Source organism: Silene latifolia, chromosome 10, assembly GCF_048544455.1.
Source record: "Silene latifolia isolate original U9 population chromosome 10, ASM4854445v1, whole genome shotgun sequence".
NCBI classification, from domain to species: Eukaryota; Viridiplantae; Streptophyta; class Magnoliopsida; order Caryophyllales; family Caryophyllaceae; genus Silene; species Silene latifolia.
The window spans coordinates 12,723,008-12,743,947 of NC_133535.1; the positions used below are offsets into that span (position 1 = coordinate 12,723,008).

Below are 20,940 nucleotides of genomic sequence, written 5' to 3' on the forward strand. Positions count from 1 at the left end.
ATTCGACACATATGTAGGTGCTGGTATTTCTTGCCCGATTCAACCTAGGGAATAAGAAAATCTCCAATCTCCAACTCTATAAATTTAGTATTTAGAGTCTTTACAATTACGTTAAACAACTAACGATTCGCTTCAAAATAACTATCTTTGTTTAGAACTTTACGTTAATACATTTACATGTCTCGGCATATAGTCTTGTAAATTAGCTAAGAATGTTATTTGGTTTCAAGGAAATCACTCAACTAGACGAATAGAGCCTTGTTATTCAACGAATTATCACACACTTAAGACGGTTCCTAGAACACATGTTTGTTTGTAGTGATTTTTGTGATCTCCCTACACTCAATGATGTAAATTTCTTGTATGTGCTAAAATGAAAGCAAAGTAACCATTGAACTTACGCACCGAAGACATCAATTGTATAATATGCAAACACAAAAATTCCCTTATAGAACAGTTATCGTCCTTGCTAGCTCCAACGACCATTGACAACCTGATAATCAACTATATCTATAACGGTTCACGAGGAAACCGTACCCAATGCATGAATCAAAATTAATCCAAGTAAACGATTCACAATATCTTGGGGTATCGCGCGCACCGCGCGCGATACAACAACTAGTGAACCACAAATACTTCCACCAAGATCAGGAAAATTTTCACAACCAGGAAGAGGTCTCACCTTCCCCCTTCTATCGACATCAACCGGGTACTTTAGAAGGTGACTCGTCATTTCTCTTGGATCTTCGGCTGCAAATTGTTTCCAATTCTTCTCCCCTATTGTTCTTACTTTCCTTACACACTCCACTGTTTCGGGCTCAGTGAAGCAGTCCTCGAGAAGTCCAAGGTGCTCTGCCCAAAGGGACATCCTATAACCATATATCTGAATAGCATTATCAAATTATTAGATCATTAAAAGCATGCTTTGCAGGATTTTAGGGTTTCCGTCTTTCCGAATAGTTTGAAAATATTCTAATCCGTGCTTTCTTGATTAAGCATCAGTTTTGACACGGTGTTGGAGAGAGGGACACATTAGTTGAAAAGATACATATATTTTTTTGCTGAAAATGCAGCTTTGTGTCGTGTCGTGTCGGAATGTGGGATGGTCGGACACGATACACAAACAAAGTGAACTGTCAAAGTAACACGACACCTAGGTAACGAAGGTCGGAGGTGCTCGCACTCCCACTATAATCCGTGCTCTAAAATATTCATGTTTTTTTTGTGGCTTAAATCAATGTCTACAGCAGTACAGTTTACGCCATGCCCGGGTGTATGAGTGTCCAACGTCACACATTGGTACACAAGGAAACAGTGAAGACGGAAAAGTCCGAGCAACTAGAACTGGACTTTATTACGTAGTTTGAACCCTAAGGGTGTGCTTGGATAGCAAAAGTGGAGGGAAATGGAGGGGAGGGGGGAGGAGGGAAGGGAAAGAGAGAGAAGGGAAGGGGAGGGGGAATGTTGTGTGGTTGTTGAATACAATTTCCTTTCAAATCTTGTCTATCGTGGAGAGATTTTGATTATACTTGGAGGAGGAAAATTGGATCCCTACAAATCTCTCCTCCTCCATTTCCCTCCACCCTTATTTGCTATCCAAACAAGGGATTTCAAATCCCCTACTCTCCCTCCCTTTCTTTTCTCTCTGAATCTCTCAATCCAAACACACCCTAAATGTGGATAAAGTCTAGGCAAGAGTCTCATTAGAGGGTCTTAATGATTTCTGGATTGTACATATGTGGTAAGGTAGTTTAATATCAATGGTTAAATACCTGGCCGAATGGATGCGCTGACTTTCTCGCCCATGTATGATGAGGCTGATAGGCTCCCATTGCAATCTCGGTGTCTCTTGTTCCCTCCATTGATCGCTGGTTGATGTTTGCAGAACCCAATATCACATACTCATCATCCACTATCATGCCTTTAGAGTGGACATAAATCATGAATCTTCGGCTCTTTTGAGATAAAGCCTAAAGGATACAATTCCAGCATTGCAAATGATAAGGTAAGAAATACTGGAAACACACAACCTTTTGGGTAGCCAACAAGATCAAAGTGATCCGACTCATAACTACGGAGTAACTTTATACTTTCATTTTAAAACATTGCAGTTATTGTATATGTTGAAGAAATATGGGTCAAAGTTTACATCGTTTAACCACAAAAGTCAAATGGGGAAAATATTATTTAACCACAAAAGTCAAATGAGGACAATACAAATGGGATAACAAGGGAATAACTTAAATACAGAATGAGTTTGAACCTGAGGGCTGTTTGGCTTGTGAGGACCTACGAGACCGGGACTTCCATCTGGACCTTCACGGTTGCCGAGGCAAAAGAAGTTCAAGTAATCTTGTGGTGTATAAGCTTCCTCAAGCCCCACCTCTACTAGAGCCTTAAAGATGGTTTCATACATCATTTGCATGGTTTTGTTCTGCAATGGTACGTCGAAACTTCAGGCCACAGTTTATTAATAGAAGACAGTCGTGTAGAAGTGTGCATATTTTTTTTGTTAATAGTACAGAGGTCTCCGAGCCTGGCGCCACCGTAAAAAAAAAATAAAATAAAATAAAATGATCATTTTGCCCAACTATGGTGTTAAAAATTGAAATCTGTAATTTCGTATAATAATCAGTTATCAATTTTTCTTAGTCCGCCTGCGATAGGGCCAATGTAAGCAAGTATAGTTTTCCAGAAATACTTCGTATGACATAAGATCTCATCAATGTTTGAACTATGTAATTCACACAATTTCAAAACTGGATTTATATTCATTTAAACAAACGCCACTTCCTGGAAGAGAGAATTTTCAAAGCAAACTTAAAGCGGATTTTGTTAGCGGATTACCAAATCTAATATAATTAACCTGCCAATAGAGAATCTGTTGAGTGACAGCACCATTAGGGTCACCATCTGGACACATCGGGATAACAATATATGCAGCAAATCTCTCATGAGCTCGGATCTTTTCAGCAATCTTGAGAGCAATTTCCATGGGAATCAAATTGTTCGCTCCTGTACCCAACAATATACTTCAGTAAAAGGAGCTGATTTATCATACAAGAAATAGTAATAAAATACAAAACGGAAATGATCAAGGTTCATGTAAAGCAACCTCTAAGGCCAACAGTCATACTGTTTCTGAAATACTGATTCTCAATATAAATGTAGTGCTGAGCAGATCGAATAGCCTGGACGTATGCTGTATGTATGCTCATATCAATCAGCACATTTTTCCCACAGACCAAATTCTGCAAATTAATCCAATAAACTATAAGTGGCATTAGAGGCATTTCAAATAAAGGCAAAAAAAAAAAAAAAAAAGCAAAAGTAGGTTTGAAAGAGAAGTTGGTAAGAAATTTTCACCCACCCTGCTGGTAGCTTCCTTTGGACTCGGAAATCCTACCGTAGAATTGGAATCGATCGACCGGAAAACCTGTTGGGAAGAGTTAAGTTCTCCTTAGAATTTTAGATACAAGCATGACACACATACAAGAAAATGAAATTCAGAGCTACCTGCACATGCCAGGATTCAGGATCATCTTCAGTAAGGCTTGAAACTTCATCTATCTGAATTATTTCAGGCAAGCGTTCGATTCTTAATAAACAATCATCGTACGACATTTTCAACTTCTTAATATGCCGCTTTGATGCCTTTAACCAGCAGTCCTTGAAGTTAGTAAGAACATCATATGCTGCAGGGCCGTCAATTTTACAATGCAGATCATGCCACGGTTGTCTTGGGCAACCTGCAGTAGAGCCCTGTTGAAGAGCTTCCATTTAGCAAGTAGAGAAACCTCATAAAGTTCAAACAAAAATAGAAGACGTGAATGGCATATAGGTTTTCGAAGGTGATTCTTTTGAAGTATGCAGGATTATCTTACAATGGGTACCAGAAAAGGGGCGCTCGTTGAGCTTACAGTTGCAAAACTCCACGCCTTTCAGATGAAAACAAGCAAATGACTTAAACAAATCACATTACCAATTTTCCTCTGCATCCTATTTACAACTCCCTCCATCTCAACAACATTACCCCAATGCCTCCATCTCATCAAAGCAAAACGATAGGATGTGATGGAATAAAAGCAAAAGGGCTCTTCTTATATTGTGATGTAGAAGTTGGTCAATGCAGTTCAATATTCATTATGAGTCATCTGAGAAAACCTAGAGTAGTATCGATGCAAGGCCAAGGTTATGTACACCCGGCCCTCCTTAGCATAGGAGGGAGCCATTGAGACAATGCGCATGTTGTTGTTGCATCTATCTACTACGAGTACTCTTACTCTATTCATTCCATTTTGTAGACGTCATTTGACTATAATGATCAAATGATTTTAAAGTTGACCGCGGCACCTTCTAAAACTATACAACAACTAGAACTCCTTTTTGTTACATTTATATATTTGCCTAATCGTCAAACGCAGCCAATAAACGCGAAAGGAAACAAGTATTTGTTTTCCATACAAAATACTATGCCCAACTTGGCTCCCATTTAACCCTCTTAGCCCTCCCATCTCACCAAAAATCATTTTGAGACAGCAAGTTCATAGCATTGCATCACTCATCTCCCACTGAATGATTTCCTTTCCTCAACCATACATTCATTACAGTGACAACAAACTTGATGGCCATCATTTAAGATGTAAGGCTAACAAAAAAACACTTCGACAATTGAAGAAAGGTGTAGAAAGCAATACTTGGAAACAGGGATTTTTATAATCATCTTTATGTGTAGTTTGCAGAGATCTAAGAATAGGATGGTCTGGAGTATCATATCTTCCATCAGACAAGTCAAGGCCACCGACAAACGCAATGATTTTTCGCCTGGTGTTGCCAGCATCAGCGTCCACAATCACAGTCTTTTGGTGATGTGTATATATCGTTGAGACTTCCTAAAAGAGAGGGGAAAAAAACAAGAAGCTTCAACTGAGTCCGAAAAATTCACTTAAAGCAGGACATAAAAAACGATGTATAGTGCAACTCAGAGAAAAAACAGACTCAGCAAAGTTGGAATTTGTATAATGCTCTGTATGATATTAGATTTCCTATTCGCATAATTTAAATTTCATCAACGCGCTTCTTCGTACCCAAGACCAAAAATATTTCAATGTCAGAAATTATGGCCTAACTGACTGACATTACAGAAGAAACATACAATGGGTATTTATGATGGGGGAGGAGGAAAATGAAACAGATATTCGAAACTGATACAGTGATAGAAGGACAAAGAGACCTAATTCCTAACTTTGACTTCCTCTTTTTCTTTGGCTAATACTTGTAAAGTCGTCAAGGTGACTGAACGGTAATGGGGAATCTGCATAACATGAAGTCTAAAATGAATTAGGCAGCATTTACCATTTTCTTGACCCAGCTATCTCTTTTCCCGGCAACGCGAGGACAAAGTAGCACTTGAACAGATGAGTTTTTAAAGAATCTTCGGGTCTCCTCATCGTGGGTTGCCATGATCCCATCCTGCATAATCAAGGGCGATGAGAAAATGATGAATAGAAGCAAATTCTACAAGCAGAAAGAACCAACAGAATATGCACACTCATGTATCAAGAATGGTGTTTGCAATAAACTGATAATAGACTTCCTTACAAGTCAAGACCAAAAATAACCGTGCTTCCTACATAGGAGACACGTTGCTTCCCACATAGGAGACACAGGAACATGTATTGAACTTTTAAGTAACACCACTAACCGTTCTATAGCCACAAATGCTTCTAGAGGTAGGATCATCCCACATAAGAAGCAAAACCCTCACTCCTTCAGCAGACTTTGACCTAAGAAGATCTCCCAGGCTGCACTCTGATTCAGGGTTACCACCGTTACGTACAAGTCTAGCTTTATGCGAAAAGGACCACCCGATAATGTATATCAGCCGTTTAGCTTGGCGTATATGATCAGAAATATCCTGCCAACATTTTCCAGGCACATATTTCATTCCCCTATCAAGGTTAAACTCAGGAAGGTAACCATCCGGGACATGCGCATCTTGATAGAGAGTTACTTTTCCCGCTTTCCTAAGAGGAAAATATGTGCCAGTCACGCCTTCATAATTGGGACCCGCACCAACTCCATGGTGGTATATGCTTAGGTTCCTGATGGGTGAAAATTGGACTGAAATACTCAAGACAGCCCCAGGCTTACACTGCTTTCCACTACCATTCACAATAGGAAATGTGCCCTCAACTTTTGCTCCCAAGTAAATTTGTTCCACGGGAATTGATACACTTCCAATAAGCTGCGACCCCACAACACCACTGTGCTTTACCAAGAAGTGCACTTCGGCAGCATGATGTGCCACAGGAACATTAAAGTGTTGCATCCACTCTGGATTTTCTTCATTAGGAATCACATAGGTCCTCCCTATTACAGCGTGTGATAAATCTATAGATACGTATGGGGCACTTGTGATCTTACGAGCTACATGTCCCTCAATCTTGTTCGTAACCCTCCCAGGCAGCTTACTAATCATGTCACCCAGTGTTTTATGAAACAAGTCCATATTTGGAAGGTTCTTTGCACTATAGACCCATATATCCAGATTTCCGTGTAAAAGCAAAACCTTCATGGACCCTTTCTGGGACGGAACAAGCTGCATACCGTCACCACTAGATGAATCCGCACATGAAAAACAACTATCCGCACAAGTTGGTGCAGGTGCACCACCTGCACCAACATGAGGAACATGTCCAGAATATGACACAGCCCTAGGTGGTTGACTCGGATAGTTGGGTTGTGATGGATATGGATGCGGATATGGGTACGCCGGTGGTGGTGACTGGTATGGATACGGATTTTGATGTGGATATGGATATGGGGCAGTATATGGATTTGGAGTATATGGATTCGGATTCGGATACGGATATGGGTACGCCGGTGGTGGTGACTGGTATGGATACGGATTTTGATGTGGATATGGATATGGGGCAGTATATGGATTTGGAGTATATGGATTCGGATACGGATACGGATACGGATACGGACCATTTGGGGGTGATGGAGGTGGGTATGCCTCAGAAATTAGTGGTGGAGGGTATCTATATGAATATGGCTCCATTATCAATCAAAATGCACAATTCTTAACTCTCTAATTTCTGTCTAATATCAACAAATTCAAATCATATACACAGAAATATACTTAATTACAACATGCAAAACCCAATATTAGCTATTGCCATGCAAAGCAAAGGTAAGAACTTTAGTTTTCCTGGGTTCAAGAAATTAAAACCTAAAAATCAGAAAAAACCAAGTTCATTAATCGTATAATTATTGGAAATAATTACAAAAAGGACAGTAATTTACCTCCAGAACTATGAAAAGCTAATCAAAGTTCTAACCTTTTTGAATTTATATGAATTAACTTTGAGAGAAATACAAAATTGAGAAAACCCTGAAATATGGTAATGTTGTGAGCATGAAAAATTGGGATTTTGGGATATTAATTTATGTGGAAGGAAGGGGGAAATGGGGCTTGATTAACTGGGGTAATGTATATTTGTATTTTTGTAATGGTGTTTCTTTGAAATTTCAATGGCGTAACCACGTAAATGATACACATGATTACATGAATGGTGCACATATTACAAATTACAATCGTCGAAGCTGACCGTTAATACTAGCGCAATAATGTTCTTCAAAAAAAAAAAAATACTAGGGCAAGAATGAGACGGGTCGTTTTTTCTGTTTGTGAAGTGAGTCACGCGGACGCGGGGTGAGTTTGATACGGACGAATCGGATTTAAACTAAGGTTAAGATTAAAAGCGGCGTGTCATCGATAATTTATTGTGTAATAAAATTCCATGTATAAGAATATTTTGGTTGTGGCCTAGTCCGCGAGAGTTGTTTAGGTAATTAGGTTAAGGATGTTAACTTCACTTGCAGGTAGGCTGTAGCCCTATGGAAATTTGATTGATCCGATTTTAAAATATGGATGAAAATCCGACTTAAGATATTAATTATCGTTCTAACTTCTAACACACACCCAGAAATCTAAAACGATTATGACTTTATGAACATGCAATAAACTGGTTAAAAATATACGGGATGCAATTTATAATCCATTCACAATTAGAATTTGAAAATTCACCTCAATCAGTATGAAGTAAAATGTTCATCGTAAAGACTCCTAAAACGATATAGCATTAGCAATATGCATTTTGTATATGCATTTGCTTACGAGTATATTCTCTTTTTTGCATTATTAATTCGAGTAACCATCAATTAGTAACCATCTAATTAGCAATATCCGTCTTCAGCTTCTGACGGATAATATCCGCCTTCAATGAAAATTTGTACTTATCATATGCAACTCAATTAGTAATCTGTAGACTGTAATTCTGGGTTTCCTCATACATTAAACAAATAACGACCCAAATTCTAACGACTACAGCCTACAGTGATCAGATCATCCCCAATGTTTCTCACACTCATTTCCCGCCAAAAACTCCACTATCCTTCCCTCATCCGCCACCTCGCCACCACCGCCACAAACACCACCAAATCCTCAACCCTCCGCTATACGGTTTGAGTTATATGGATTTTCGTTTATACGATACGAAAATCCGTATATATAAAACGATAAAAACCGTACCATATCCGGGTATGTTCTCACTATGACTTGACTCCAAGCATATACGAAAATCCGTATATACGAAATGCATTTTTATGTAAAGTTTTACACTTTGTATGTTCTCAATTTGCAAGGATGTTAATAAAATGAAGGTGCAACTATTAGGGCTAAAATTGTATCTACTTAGGATCGAAATTATCCATGCAGACGATGTAGTCCTGTAGTTGTGAGTTCGCTTAGTGGGTAAATTATCAAAGTGGTTGTTCCGGGTGTAATTCCGAAGCAGTTATTTGTTACCACTCGTGGCTTGTAGAATGACGTCTTTGATTGAATCCTTCTTTCGGCCTCTCCTGAAACAATGAACAAACTGAGGGCTCGGCTTTGGCCGAGCGTACTCACTCCGACGCTCAAGTCAGTGAACTTAAAGAGATAAGTTATGTGTTACTTGGCGAAATATATGTTGTAGAGAGATAAGGAAGATATTACTAGATTATGAGGTGTTTAGGTTAAATTGTGGATCTTTTCCTCAATAAGGGTTGAGGAGTATTTATAGGCTTTCACCTTTTGTCACGTAGTGACCAAGTGGCTAGCAGGTGGAAAGACTGATCTACCCTCGGCCGAGGGACCCATGGCAGGCCGGCGGGCCCCCGTTGACTCGCCGAGGGGTCTTGGATATGAGTACGCGGATATGTGCCCCGGTGCTAGTCGCCGTGGCGGGACATAGGTGACAGCCGACAGTTTGCGTCGGTTAGGTCGTCTAAGTTGTTGACTTCTTTGTGGATATCTTTGACCTTGCTCAATATGTTGACTTGGTCAGCGGGTGCAGAATATGCCCCATCAATTTGCCCCCAGCGTAGTCTATGCCGTGGTATGGACCTTCGATGAGTGTTGAGCGTATTCTGCGCAAGTAAAAAAATTTTCTGCCCCGGCTTCTTCTACCTCGGCTTGGTTCTGCTTAGGCCGTACCGTATCCCCCCTCCACATGGATGTGTAATGGACATCAGATGTGGAAAAGAAAGTGGCGCTGGCCGAGACCGAGGTTGTGAGTGCCGTGTGCTTTTGATTGCCCCCAGCCGGTGCTGCCAAGCTTGGTTGAATCAGCGGGCCGTTTGGCAAGTAGATACCAAGGGGTGTGTTGAAGAAGATACGTCGATTGACATTCTGTCAAGGAGCGTGTTGAAGAAGTTTTGTAACTGTTTGTCGATTGACCTTCCATGGCTGCATGCTTGACATGTGTCTCGTTGTTGATTGGTTGACGCTTCATGGGCTTTGCCCTGATTGGTCGGATCGAGTGGGCTTTGCCCTATAAATAGGAGAGTTAGCCCCTGAATTTGGCCTTCCAAATTCGTTTTGCTAGCTCAAATTGCCTTGCTTCAACAACAATTGGCGGAGAGAGATGCTAAGGATTCCATTCAACAACTCAATGTTGTGTCTTCAACGAGCCAAATCATTGTTTGTGACGGTTGTGGAGGTGCGGGTCATGATGCCGCTCATTTTCGAGCCCCTATTGAAGAGGTAAATGCTTTTCAAGCTTTAAGACAAAGTTTATATCCACCGGGTACATTTTCCAACACTTATAACCCAAATACAAAATTTCACCCGAACTTATCTTACAATAGCAACAATGTGCTTAATCCACAACCCCCACCACAACAAAATGCCTATGTTCCTCAACAACAAAAGTATATCCCTCCACCGGGTTATCAAAATCAACAAAGGCCCCCACAAAAAAATTACCAACAAAATCCACCACAAAATGGCCAACAAAACAATCAAGGAGTTGGTAAGCTCGAGGGCATGATAATCCAAATGCAAAGGGAATTGTTGGCTCAAATCCAAAAGAATGATCAAGCTCATAGTGCCGCGGTCAAGATGTTGGAACAACAAGTGGCTCAACTAGCTGCTTCTAGCTCTCAAAGAAAGAATGGTCAATTACCTCCCCAAGGTGAGCAACCACATGAAACCGTTAATTCTATTTCCTCGAGAAGTGGTTCAAACTATGATGGGCCATCCATGACTTTGGATGAAGAGGTGGTTGTTAAAAAGGCTAAGCTTGGGGGAAATGACAAAAGGAAGGCTAGTGAAGAGCCTATTGTTAAAGATCGTGTGCCATTTCCTCACCGATTATTGATGCTAAAGAGGAAGAGCAAGCTTGATGCCAAAGATGTTGAGTCTCCTATGCCAAAGGAAAGTGATGAGGTGGTTGTTGAAGAAATCTCTCATAATGCTAAGGAGAGTGATGCCGTTTCAAAGAAAGTGGATGATCCTAAGGAGAATGAGAATGGAAAAGATGTGGAGGATGCTCCTCCCAAGGAAGTTGTTCAAGTACCATTTCCCCTTCGTCTAGCAAAGCACAAGGAGGAAGGTAAGTTTGCTAAATTTTTGGAAGTTTGTAAGAATTTGCAAGTCACCATCCCATTTATGGAATTGATTACCCAAGTCCCTTCTTATGCAAAGTTTATGAAGGAAATCCTCTCAAAGAAGCGATCCTTCAATGAGGTTGAGACCATTGCTTTCACCGAAGAGTGTAGTGCACTCTTACAAAATAAGTCTCCCCCGAAACTTAAGGACCCCGGTAGCTATTCTATTCCTTGCACTATAGGCAAATATACCATTGATAAGGCCCTTTGCGACCTAGGTGCTAGTGTAAGTGTCATGCCCTATTCCCTTTGTGAAAAACTTAACATGGGTGCTTTAAAATGCACGAGTATTACATTGCAAATGGCGGACCGTTCTTTAAAGCGACCTTTAGGTGTCTTAGAAGATGTACCCGTCAAAGTTGGAAAGTTTTTCATACCCGTTGACTTCCTCATACTTGATATGGCCGAGGATTCACAAACCCCAATTATATTGGGTAGGCCATTTTTACGCACCGCGGGTGCGTTAATTGATGTGAAAAATGGGAGGTTGACATTGGAAGTGGGTGATGACCGGGTTTCCTTTAGCAAAAACAACACCATTAGAAGCCCAATGTTACAAGAGTCTTGTTATTTATTTAGCACTGTGGACTCTTCTCTTGCCTCTACTATGCTTGGGTCCTCACTAATGGATCCGTTGGAGGACGATATAGGTGTTGTTTGTTTTGTAGGTGACGATGCTAAGGGCACTATTGCTAAGAGTGCCAAAAGGAAGAAAGGGAAATTTTATTTGAAGAATTTCAAATGGTTGAGAAATGCAAAGATAGCTATGAAATGGAGCTCGGTTGGTGGCGAGCTCAATGACAAAACTTGAATCAAATAGCTTCTTACGTCGTGCGGGACGTTAAACCAGCGCTTCTTGGGAGGCAACCCAAGCTTTTTATTGCTTTTATTTATTTTTGTTTTTAATTTTCTGCATTTTATTGTTTTCGTAGATTAGTAATAAAATGTTCGACTTGATGATGTTTCTTTTTGTGATTTTTAGGTGAAAATGAAGGAAGAAGAATTAGAAGTGAATATGGCATGCAGCCCCATGCCAGAACCCCGTTCGGTGACGTGGTTTTCGAAAAACGAGAAGGAGTTAAAACAAATGCGGAAAAGAGTCAAAACCCAAAGAGGAGGTCAACCCCGATCGGGGTTGAGTGGCCCCGATCGGGGTCATGGTTCTGTGACTTCTTGGCCTTTGTTCTATACGGGTAAAAAAAAGGGGTAGATTTCTTTCTATCATTCACACATACCCGACGGTACTCATTTCCTCCTTTTTCTCTCGTTTCTTCACATTCCTTTACTAAAGTCACAAAGAAACATTTACATTCCCCCGGATTCATGCTAGCTTGGGGGAGATTAGCAAGTCGAGTAAGTTTTTTTCATTGCTTTGCATATTAGTTTAGATCTTGCAACCCATTAAACATAACCTCTAGTCCTTCATGTTTTGTGCTTTGAGCCATTATTATGGTTTGATTGGGTGATTTGGATAGTTAGCACATTGAGGACAATGTGATGTTTAGCTTGGGGGGAGATATTGCATTTGCATATAGTATAGTTTGCATGTAGTGTAGAAATTTTGAAAATTTTTGGGAGAAATTTTTGCTTTGTGCTTGCTTGTAGCCTACTTTCCTCTTTGCTTATCCTAAAAATGGCTTGTTGCTAATGATTTATTCTTTCATGATGGGATATTAGCTACATGGGGATGTCTTGACATAGTAGGTAGGAGATGGAGAATGAACCGAATAAGCTTGATCTTGACTTGTGGCAAGCTACAAAATGGTAAGGTAGAGCCTCTTTTTGACCGATGCATCTATATCCGGTCTCTCTTAGGTGAGTGTAGGTCTCCTTATGATGTGTGTTTCATCAATACGCACAAGTATGGTTCTCATGTCATCTCTTGGTAAGCATGTATTCATTTGTTATAGCATTTTGGAGCCATTCACATGAATATAATTGCCTTCTTGACCCCTTCACAAGCAATTTTTCTAGCTACGTTATAACTTGCCTACCTTGTTGAGCTAGTAGCTTGATTGGTCTTGTTTGGGTGCTCAATTGGGATTTGTTTCAAAGTTATGGAAATCATGTGAGCTTGGTCTTAATGCTCAAGAAAGGAGAAAAAAAGAAAATGAAAAAGAAAGATGAAAAAATGGTGAATTGGAAAAAAGTTGAAAAAGAAATGAAAAAAGCATGAAAATGAAAAAAAAAAGTATGCATTGAAAAGAAAGAAAAAAAACGAGAAGAAGAAAAGATGTGAGAAATCCTCAAGCATTATTCATACATTTTGGAGGATTTTCTCATGATTTGAATTGCAAAATTGGGTTGGAATTGGGATTGAGCACCTTTACAATTTGGTAGTTGCTAGCTTGACTTAGCTCCACATTACCATAATTCATTTGTTCCCCCTTCTTACCCATGTTTATTTGCCTTCTTCCTACCCATTTGGCTTCTTTATCATGCTTACATTTGATTGTTTTGGCTTGCTAGTTTTGATTGTTTACCATATTAGATTGCGGGCACATTATTATAGGTCGAGGATAGTTGAGTGTTTTTCACAAGATTGTCCTTTCACATAAAAAGAGTTTGAGTGCCCCGTGAGAGTCCATAAGTCAAAAGATCACGCAAGAGCTTAAAGGTTTATTCAAAGTTTTCTATGCCACGCCGTCGTGTAAATCTCATCCATGTCTTTCTTTATCCCTTGCCCATGTTATTTCGGGTTTTTAAATCATTATGCTTAGCTTGTTAGGATATTGCATTTAATGGGATATGGTTTCTTGCTTGAGGACAAGCAAGGGTTTAGCTTGGGGGAGTTTGATAAGTGCATATTTTATATACTTGTACCCCTCATTTTAGTTCGGTTTCTATTGTTCGTCATACTTTAATTAGTATGTATTTGAGATAATCTTGTGTTCTAGGTGTATTGTTGTGTTTGTTACGGTTTTGTAGGAATCTAAGCATTTAGAGGCTTTTTCCTACCATTTTATTCACCAAGTTCACTAAGCTAAACAAGGCCTAACATTGGACTAGCATGGGAGTGTTTGGATGGGTGTTTGCATGAAGATTTGTTGGATTGAAGTGAGAATTGCAAATGTTGCCAACAATCAAAGTCAAGCCCAACTTCAAAGTCCAAGTCAAGGTGGAAAAGATAGGATTCCAAGCTACCTAGGATGCCAAGAATTAAGGTCTTAACCGGGTGATTAATCGCACAATTAATCACCAACATTGGATACCCTTTGCAATTAAGATGAGAATTAAGGGAATTGACCGAGAAACACACGACCCCGATCGGGGCCATGCAACCCCGATCGGGGCCATAGTCATCTTCAATGCTTACGTTTTGCTTTCCTCTCCTATAAATAGGAGAGGTATTCTGAGGCTTGGAGCATCCAATTTCACGTCCCATTTCCATCTTAGAATAGCCTCAAGCTTTATAATTCTCTCATTAGTTTTCATATTTTGTTTTCAAGATTGTTAAGCATTTGGTTCTTAAACATTTGGTCATTTTATACATTCAAGCATTTGGTTACAATTTGTTCTTCTATACAAGTTATTCTCTATTAAGGTATTCTTATTTCTAGTTTGCAATTTACATTACTAATTTAGTTACCACATAGTTTACAATTAAGTACTTCATTTTACATTAGCATTATTCCTTTTACATGTTATATTATCAAATCCATATAAATCATACAACCATGTTTAGCATTTCTTATAATTTAGTTTGCAATTTACATTTTAGTATGAGTAGCTAATTCTCTTGGTCTAAGGGCTAGGGGAGCCATGCAATAATCAAATATGTAACATGATAAAATAAGTTAATAATAATATTGTTCATATTGCTTCTATCACATGCTTGTGCCACAATGTTTAATCTTTGTTTAGGGCCCTATTCAATTGATTAAGTTTGTTTATTCGTTCTATAAGTCGAGAGGCACGGAATTGAATTAGACTAAGCATGCATAGTAGGACGACCTAGTCATGGACGAGAGTTTCTCTAGGACCCGGTCTATGGTTGATGCTAATATCGTAAGATGGGTATCTTTAAGCCTAAGCAATTGACAATGTTGTTAGTACCAAGTTTATCATGATCATATGTTTATCTTTGCATGTGTGACCCGAACCCCTTAGACTCTCTTTTATTATATAATTTTACATCATTATTATTATCATTCATCAAACAACCAAACCAAACCAAATCGTAATCGACCTTGATAAAAATCTACCCATAGCAATTCACGAAGTAATTCCCGTTTCCTTGTGTTCGACCCCTATTGCTACATTAATTTGTTGTTTAGGGAATTTATCTTTGCATAGGTACGCGACAAGCCTATCAACATGTCTTCTGCTGATGCCGGTCCTAGTAACCGTGCGCCGGGGGGTTCCCCGTCGCGTCTTGATGAGGAGGAGATACTAGACGCCATCCCGATAAGATCTGGGGGCCCTAGGTCTCCTTCTCCCGAAGTTGATCCAAAAGCTTTGGAGGATTGGGAGGATGATGATGATGTTGATGATGACGGTGATGATGAGGAAATGGCTCATCCTAATGAGGAGAGGCCGTACATCATGGATCACGGCGACGCCTGTAAGGTCTGCCCTGACCGTGCTTGGACCCACAAGTTTGCCGATTGTTACGGTCCCGACGTTTTCGAACGTCACTTCTCCTTCGGCAGGGAGTATAGTATCGTAATTCCTGAGGAAGGTCAGGCGGTCTGTTGCCCTCCTCCGGGCTGCATCGGCGTATACATCAGACACCTGGAGTATGGACTCCGGTTTCCTCTGAATGAACACGTTATGGCCATAATTAAAGCCATGAACGTCGCCGTGGCCCAACTGCACCCGTTGGCCATTAGGACTATAGTCGGCTTTGTGTGGCTCTGCCTTTTCAAGGGGGAGGTCCCGACGGTGAACTTATTCCGCCGGATTCATCACCTTCGGCCGTCGGCCCCGGTCGCGTTGGGTGGTACGGCGTGCGGACGGAGCGGGTTACGTCTCCGTTGATAAGCTTTCTTCCCCGCAAGGACCGGAAAGATCGGTGGGTGTACGTTGAGGTCCCGAGGATTATCCACTCGCCCGGTCCTTCCAAAGACCGGGTCAATTTGCGGTGCGAGACTAAGGCGGAGCATGACAAATGGGTCTCCCGGAGTAAGCTTAAGATGGACGCCAGCAAGGTCCTTCTTAATGCGGATGAGAAGCGGGCGATGAGGCTGTTTGAGGCGGAGAAGAATGGGATGCCGAAGGGATGGATTCCCCCGACGCAGATCATTCTTCAGGATGAGCTGCTCTGCCACGTCGGCCTCATACCGGCCCTCGAACGGGGTGAGTGGGGTCGGTGTGAGGCCGGCCCATCTATGCTTTTAATGTTTCTGTTTTTTTTAACCTTGATTTATTTCTTCTACTTAACCCTTGTTTCGTTTCCTTTGCAGACCATTTCGGCCCGGATCTGTCTGAAGATTTCCTTAGGAGAATGGGACTTGATAAAAACAGGCAAGTTGTTGACTTGCATCCTAAGGCCCAGGCTCGTGATCGCAGAACGCCGCCGAATGATCTCATGGATCAGCAGCTGAAGGGCTTAAATACGACGGCGGCCCAGGCGAAGGTTGCTGGTAACATACCGCGCCGAACGCGGAAGACAAAGTCTTCGGCGGCGACGGCGTCAACATCAGTTCCACCTCCACTCCCTTCAGTCGAAAAGGAGACGGTGGAGGTCGTTGATATTACCGCCGAGGAGGTGGTCACCTTGGCAGTAGAAACCCCTATCTTCCGCAAGAGGAAAGAGCCTACCGCTGCCGCTGATGCTTCTGCTGCTGCTGATGCTTCTGCTGCTTCTGCTGCCGGCAAAGAAATGCGACCTCCGACCAAGAAGGCCAAGCATGGTACAGATCTATCCTGTGGCTCAGACTTAGCCGGTTCATTAGGCGTTCCTGATGACAGGCTCTCTGGTATGTCCATGTATGTTGACACGGATGCTTTAATTGAATTTTTTGTAGATCAACCGCCGTCGTCTACCGGGCACGCTGTTGAACGGCGTGCTGAGAAGAAAACTGCGCAGGCAAGTGGTCAAGATGCCACCGTCGTCACCTCCTTCCCTCAGCCTACCCCCGTCCAGGTTAGGTCGGAGGGCCTAAGTTTGGCCAGGATGCTGTCGAAGTGGGCTGATACGGCCGGTGCTCTTATTGTGGAGCAAGAGAAGGCCATTGCTGAAGCTGCCCCACAGCTCGAGCGGCTCAGGCTTGAACTTGACGCTGCGAACAAGGAAGCCGAGAGGGCCAAGGCTGAGGCTGAAGAGGCAGTCCGTGCTGAGAGAAAACTTAGGGAGGACGCTGAACAGGCAGTCCTCGCTGAGAGAGCCAAAGGCGAGGTCATGCGGCGGTGAAGCCGCTAAGGCTTTTGGAGGGGCGTGACCACCTTCGAAAGTCGCCGACTTTAATGCTAAGCGAGAGGAGGAATGGAGGTCCGTGGTTTCGAGCCCGGGGAAGGTGGTTCGGAATAAGGATGCTATCATCGCCCAAAGGGAGGAGGACATTGAGATGCTCCAACGCGAGATTCTTCCTAACATGTGCGCCCAATACCGGGACCTGGCCGAGGAAGCCGCCAGGGAAGTGATTGGGGAGCTCTTTCCTCTTGATGGCTCCTTTCCGTGGCCAAAATTTGACGAGATGCTTGATGACAAGCTTGAAGCTAAGGAGAAGGCCGCGGAGGAGAAGGCCAAGGAGAAGGCAAGGGTGAAGAAGGAGGAAGAGGTGGCCGCGGAGAAGGCAGCCCTTGCTGAAAAGGCTAAGGCGGCCAAGGAGGAAGCTGAGAGGATGAAGGCAGCTGAGGCTGCCAAGAAAGCTGAGGCTGCCAAGACAGCTTCTGGGTCGCCCACCAAAGACGATGCTGCTAACGTTGCTGATGGCAAGCAGCAACAGGCATAGGGAGACGGGCGGTCATCACGAGGCTCACCCGGCATCTCGGATAGCTTCAGCTGTTCGGGGCCAATTATTAAGCCTTTCCTCCCTGCCATCTTTTGGCGCTTCAAATGATATGTCTGTAACCTTTTGCTTTTCTTTTCCTTGTATTTTGTAAAACTTTGGTAGGTTGTGTTTTGGCTTATCCCTATGGGGACGGCCGTCGTCTGTATTCTCCTTACTTGTAATCATTTTTTAATAAAGCTTGTTTATTGGCTCCCGGCTTGGCCGGGTTTTGATCACAATCCTTCACTTGTCTTCTTGCGTTATTAATTGAGCGCTTTTTCGTTTTTACCTTCGGCCTGGCCGAGGCAACTAGAATGGGTATCTCAACTGTGTTTAACGTCTTTTTCTTTAAACATGTTAGCATGTTGGTCGCTTCCTCTTTCACTCTCGGTCTGGCCGAGGCGTCCGATTTGCGTTTCCAACCGTCGTTGTAAACATGTTAGCGTATCGACCGTTGTGTCCCCTGCCAGGCCTTCGGTTGGCCGAGGCGGCTAGAGGTTACGGCTCGACAGCGTTCGTATCTGTAGACATATTGATCGCTTCCTCTGTCAGGCCTTCGGTTGGCCGAGGCGGCTAGAATTGCGTCTCAACTGTACTTATACGTTCCTAAGGCATGTTGGTCGCTTTCGCGAGTATCAACTGCGCTGGTAGTGACTGCCGCGGCGTCTACTTCTTGGGGTGACTGCCCGGCTTGGGCCGTGGCGTCTACCTCGATATGACTACGGAGGGGATAAACACTTTGATGGAAAACTTGGATGATTCTTTATTAGATATAAACCCGCGTCGGGGTGCCAACAATTGTCTTGGACACCTCCGCCGCTATACAAAGTATTTCCTGAGATTGTCAGTGTTCCAATGGCTCATCAAAGGCACACCCTCCATGTCTGTCAGCCGGTATGTACCCGGCCTCATTTCTTCAACCACTTTGTAGGGACCTTCCCAGTTAGCCGTCAATTTACCATGAATGTTCCCTTTGTTGGTGGCGGCTGACTTTCTTAGGACTAGATCTCCTACTTTTAAGTCCCTTTTGTGGACTCTTCGGTTGTAGGCTCTTCTCATCCGGTTTTGGTATACTGCCAAGTTGAGGCGTGCTGTGTCTCGGCTTTCTTCGACCAGGTCTAGGGAGGCTTTCAGACCTTCCTCATTTTCAACCGGGTTGAAGGTGACCGTTCTGAATGTCGGCACCGTTGCTTCAATTGGCAGGACTGCTTCGGACACGTAGACTAAGTGGAATGGACTGTACCCCGTTGCTTCTTTCTCCGTGGTTCGCAGGGACCACAGGACCCCGGGTAGTTCATCGGCCCATCTTCCCTTTAGGTCTTCAACTGTCTTCTTCAAACCGTTGAGGATTGTTTTATTGGCCGCCTCCGCCTGTCCGTTGCTCTGTGGGTGGCAGACGGAGGAGTACGCAAATTTGATACCAAGTTCCTCCAACCAGTTCATTATTGTGTCACTCCAAAATTCTCGGCCGTGGTCAAATACCATGACTTGGGGTAACCCAAAACGAGTTATGACATTTTCCCAGATTACCTTTCTTACGGCCGCCGTGGTCTTGGCAGGTACCGCTACAGCTTCAACCCATTTGGTGAAGTAGTCAACGGCGACAATCAAGTACTTTCTTCCTCCGGATGCCGTTGGAAATGGCCCAAGTAGATCCATCCCCCACTGTGCAAAAGGAAGGGGACTAAGTACCGGTTGCAGGTCTCGGGAAGGTGCATGTATCACCGGAGCATGCATTTGACAGTTGTTGCATTTTTTGGTTTTGGTTCTGGAATTCTCAAGCATGGTGGGCCAGAAGTAGCCGGCTCGGAGAGCTTTGTGGGCTAGTGTTCTTGCCCCCATGTGATGACCACAGATGCCTTCGTGAATTTCTCGATATTAGCTCCGCGTCGGCTGGGCCGACACATTTCAAGAGTGGCCTTGTCACGGACCTCCCGTATAATTCTCCTTCAAACACCAAGTACCTTGTCTGCGATCCTCTTTATCTTCTCGCGAGAGATCGCGGTCCTCCGGTGATTGTTCATCGGTTTGTACTTCATTATCGGAGTCATCCACGTCGTCTCGGCTTCTATGTCGCCCACCATGCCGACGGTCTCGGTAATGCTTTTGGCATTCCGGATGTCCACCAAAGACGGTTCGACCGACATTCTTGATGGTTGAACTGGCAAGCTTTGAGAGAGCGTCGGCTCGGTTGTTCTCGGACACACAGGAATGCAATGTATCTGGAAAGATTTCAATTTTGAAGTGTCAGCTTTTACCCTTTCCAGGTATCTTACCATCCCGTCGTCCCGAGTCTCGTACTCTCCTCTGATTTGATTAGCCACTAAAAGTGAATCTGTTTTCAAAATGATGTGCTCCGCCCCGGCAGCTCTAGCTAGCTCGACTCCGGTTATCACCGCCTCGTATTCGGATTCGTTGTTTGAGGTCGAGAAGGTAAATTTCAAGGCGTACTCAAACTCGTCCCGTTTGGGGTGATAATAAGTATGCTTGGCTCTGAGCTGTTCGCCGTGGAGGACCCGTCGGTGTATACTTCCCATACTCCGGGTTTTGCTCTTCTTGGTATGTGCACTCGGCCAGAAATCGCCGGTCTGTCCCTTTATCGAGGGCCTCGGCTTGTCTTGAATGCCGGCCGGGATAGCTCTCTTGCCCATTTGATGAGCCTGCCGGACTGTTCAAATTTTTCCAATGCTTTCTCCAATGGTTGGTCGGTTAAGACCGTCACGGGATGTGCGTCGAAGTAAGGTTTCGATTTCCTTGCGGCAACGACGACAAAGAAAGGCGCTTTTTCAATCGGCGGGTAATTTCTTTCGGCGGGCAACAATGTATGGTGACAAAGTAGATTGGGTGTTCTTTGTTTGTCTTCTTCTCGATGATCACGGCCGACCGTGACCGAGGTAATCTTCGCTATGTATAAGTATAGCGTCTCCCCAAAGATCGGCTTGGACGGGGTTGGGAGAGTTTGAAGATGAGCTTTCGGTTGCTTGAAAGCGTGCTCTGTTCCTCCCCC

General features: G+C 43.0%; 1 protein-coding gene across 3 annotated transcripts in view; it reads right to left on the reverse strand.

Moving 5' to 3' along the window:
- Positions 1-353: 353 nt before the first annotated feature.
- The window catches only part of LOC141605156 (phospholipase D gamma 1-like), a 40,745-nt gene continuing 20,158 nt past the window's right edge, over positions 354-20,940 (reverse strand). Inside the window, exons 1-11 of one of the 3 annotated variants that reach the window (XM_074423822.1) lie at positions 7,347-7,661; positions 5,705-7,237; positions 5,356-5,472; positions 4,698-4,892; positions 3,517-3,762; positions 3,371-3,436; positions 3,116-3,251; positions 2,867-3,015; positions 2,264-2,434; positions 1,773-1,970; positions 354-883 (exon numbers count right to left, since the gene is read on the reverse strand). In XM_074423822.1, coding sequence (XP_074279923.1) covers positions 521-883; positions 1,773-1,970; positions 2,264-2,434; positions 2,867-3,015; positions 3,116-3,251; positions 3,371-3,436; positions 3,517-3,762; positions 4,698-4,892; positions 5,356-5,472; positions 5,705-7,066 — 3,003 coding nt within the window. In that variant the 5' untranslated portion in view covers positions 7,067-7,237; positions 7,347-7,661 and the 3' untranslated portion in view covers positions 354-520. Of the gene's footprint in view, positions 884-1,772; positions 1,971-2,263; positions 2,435-2,847; positions 3,016-3,115; positions 3,252-3,370; positions 3,437-3,516; positions 3,763-4,697; positions 4,893-5,355; positions 5,473-5,704; positions 7,666-20,940 lie in introns of those variants that run through there. The other 2 variants (XM_074423823.1, XM_074423820.1) reach the window with 2 other exon arrangements.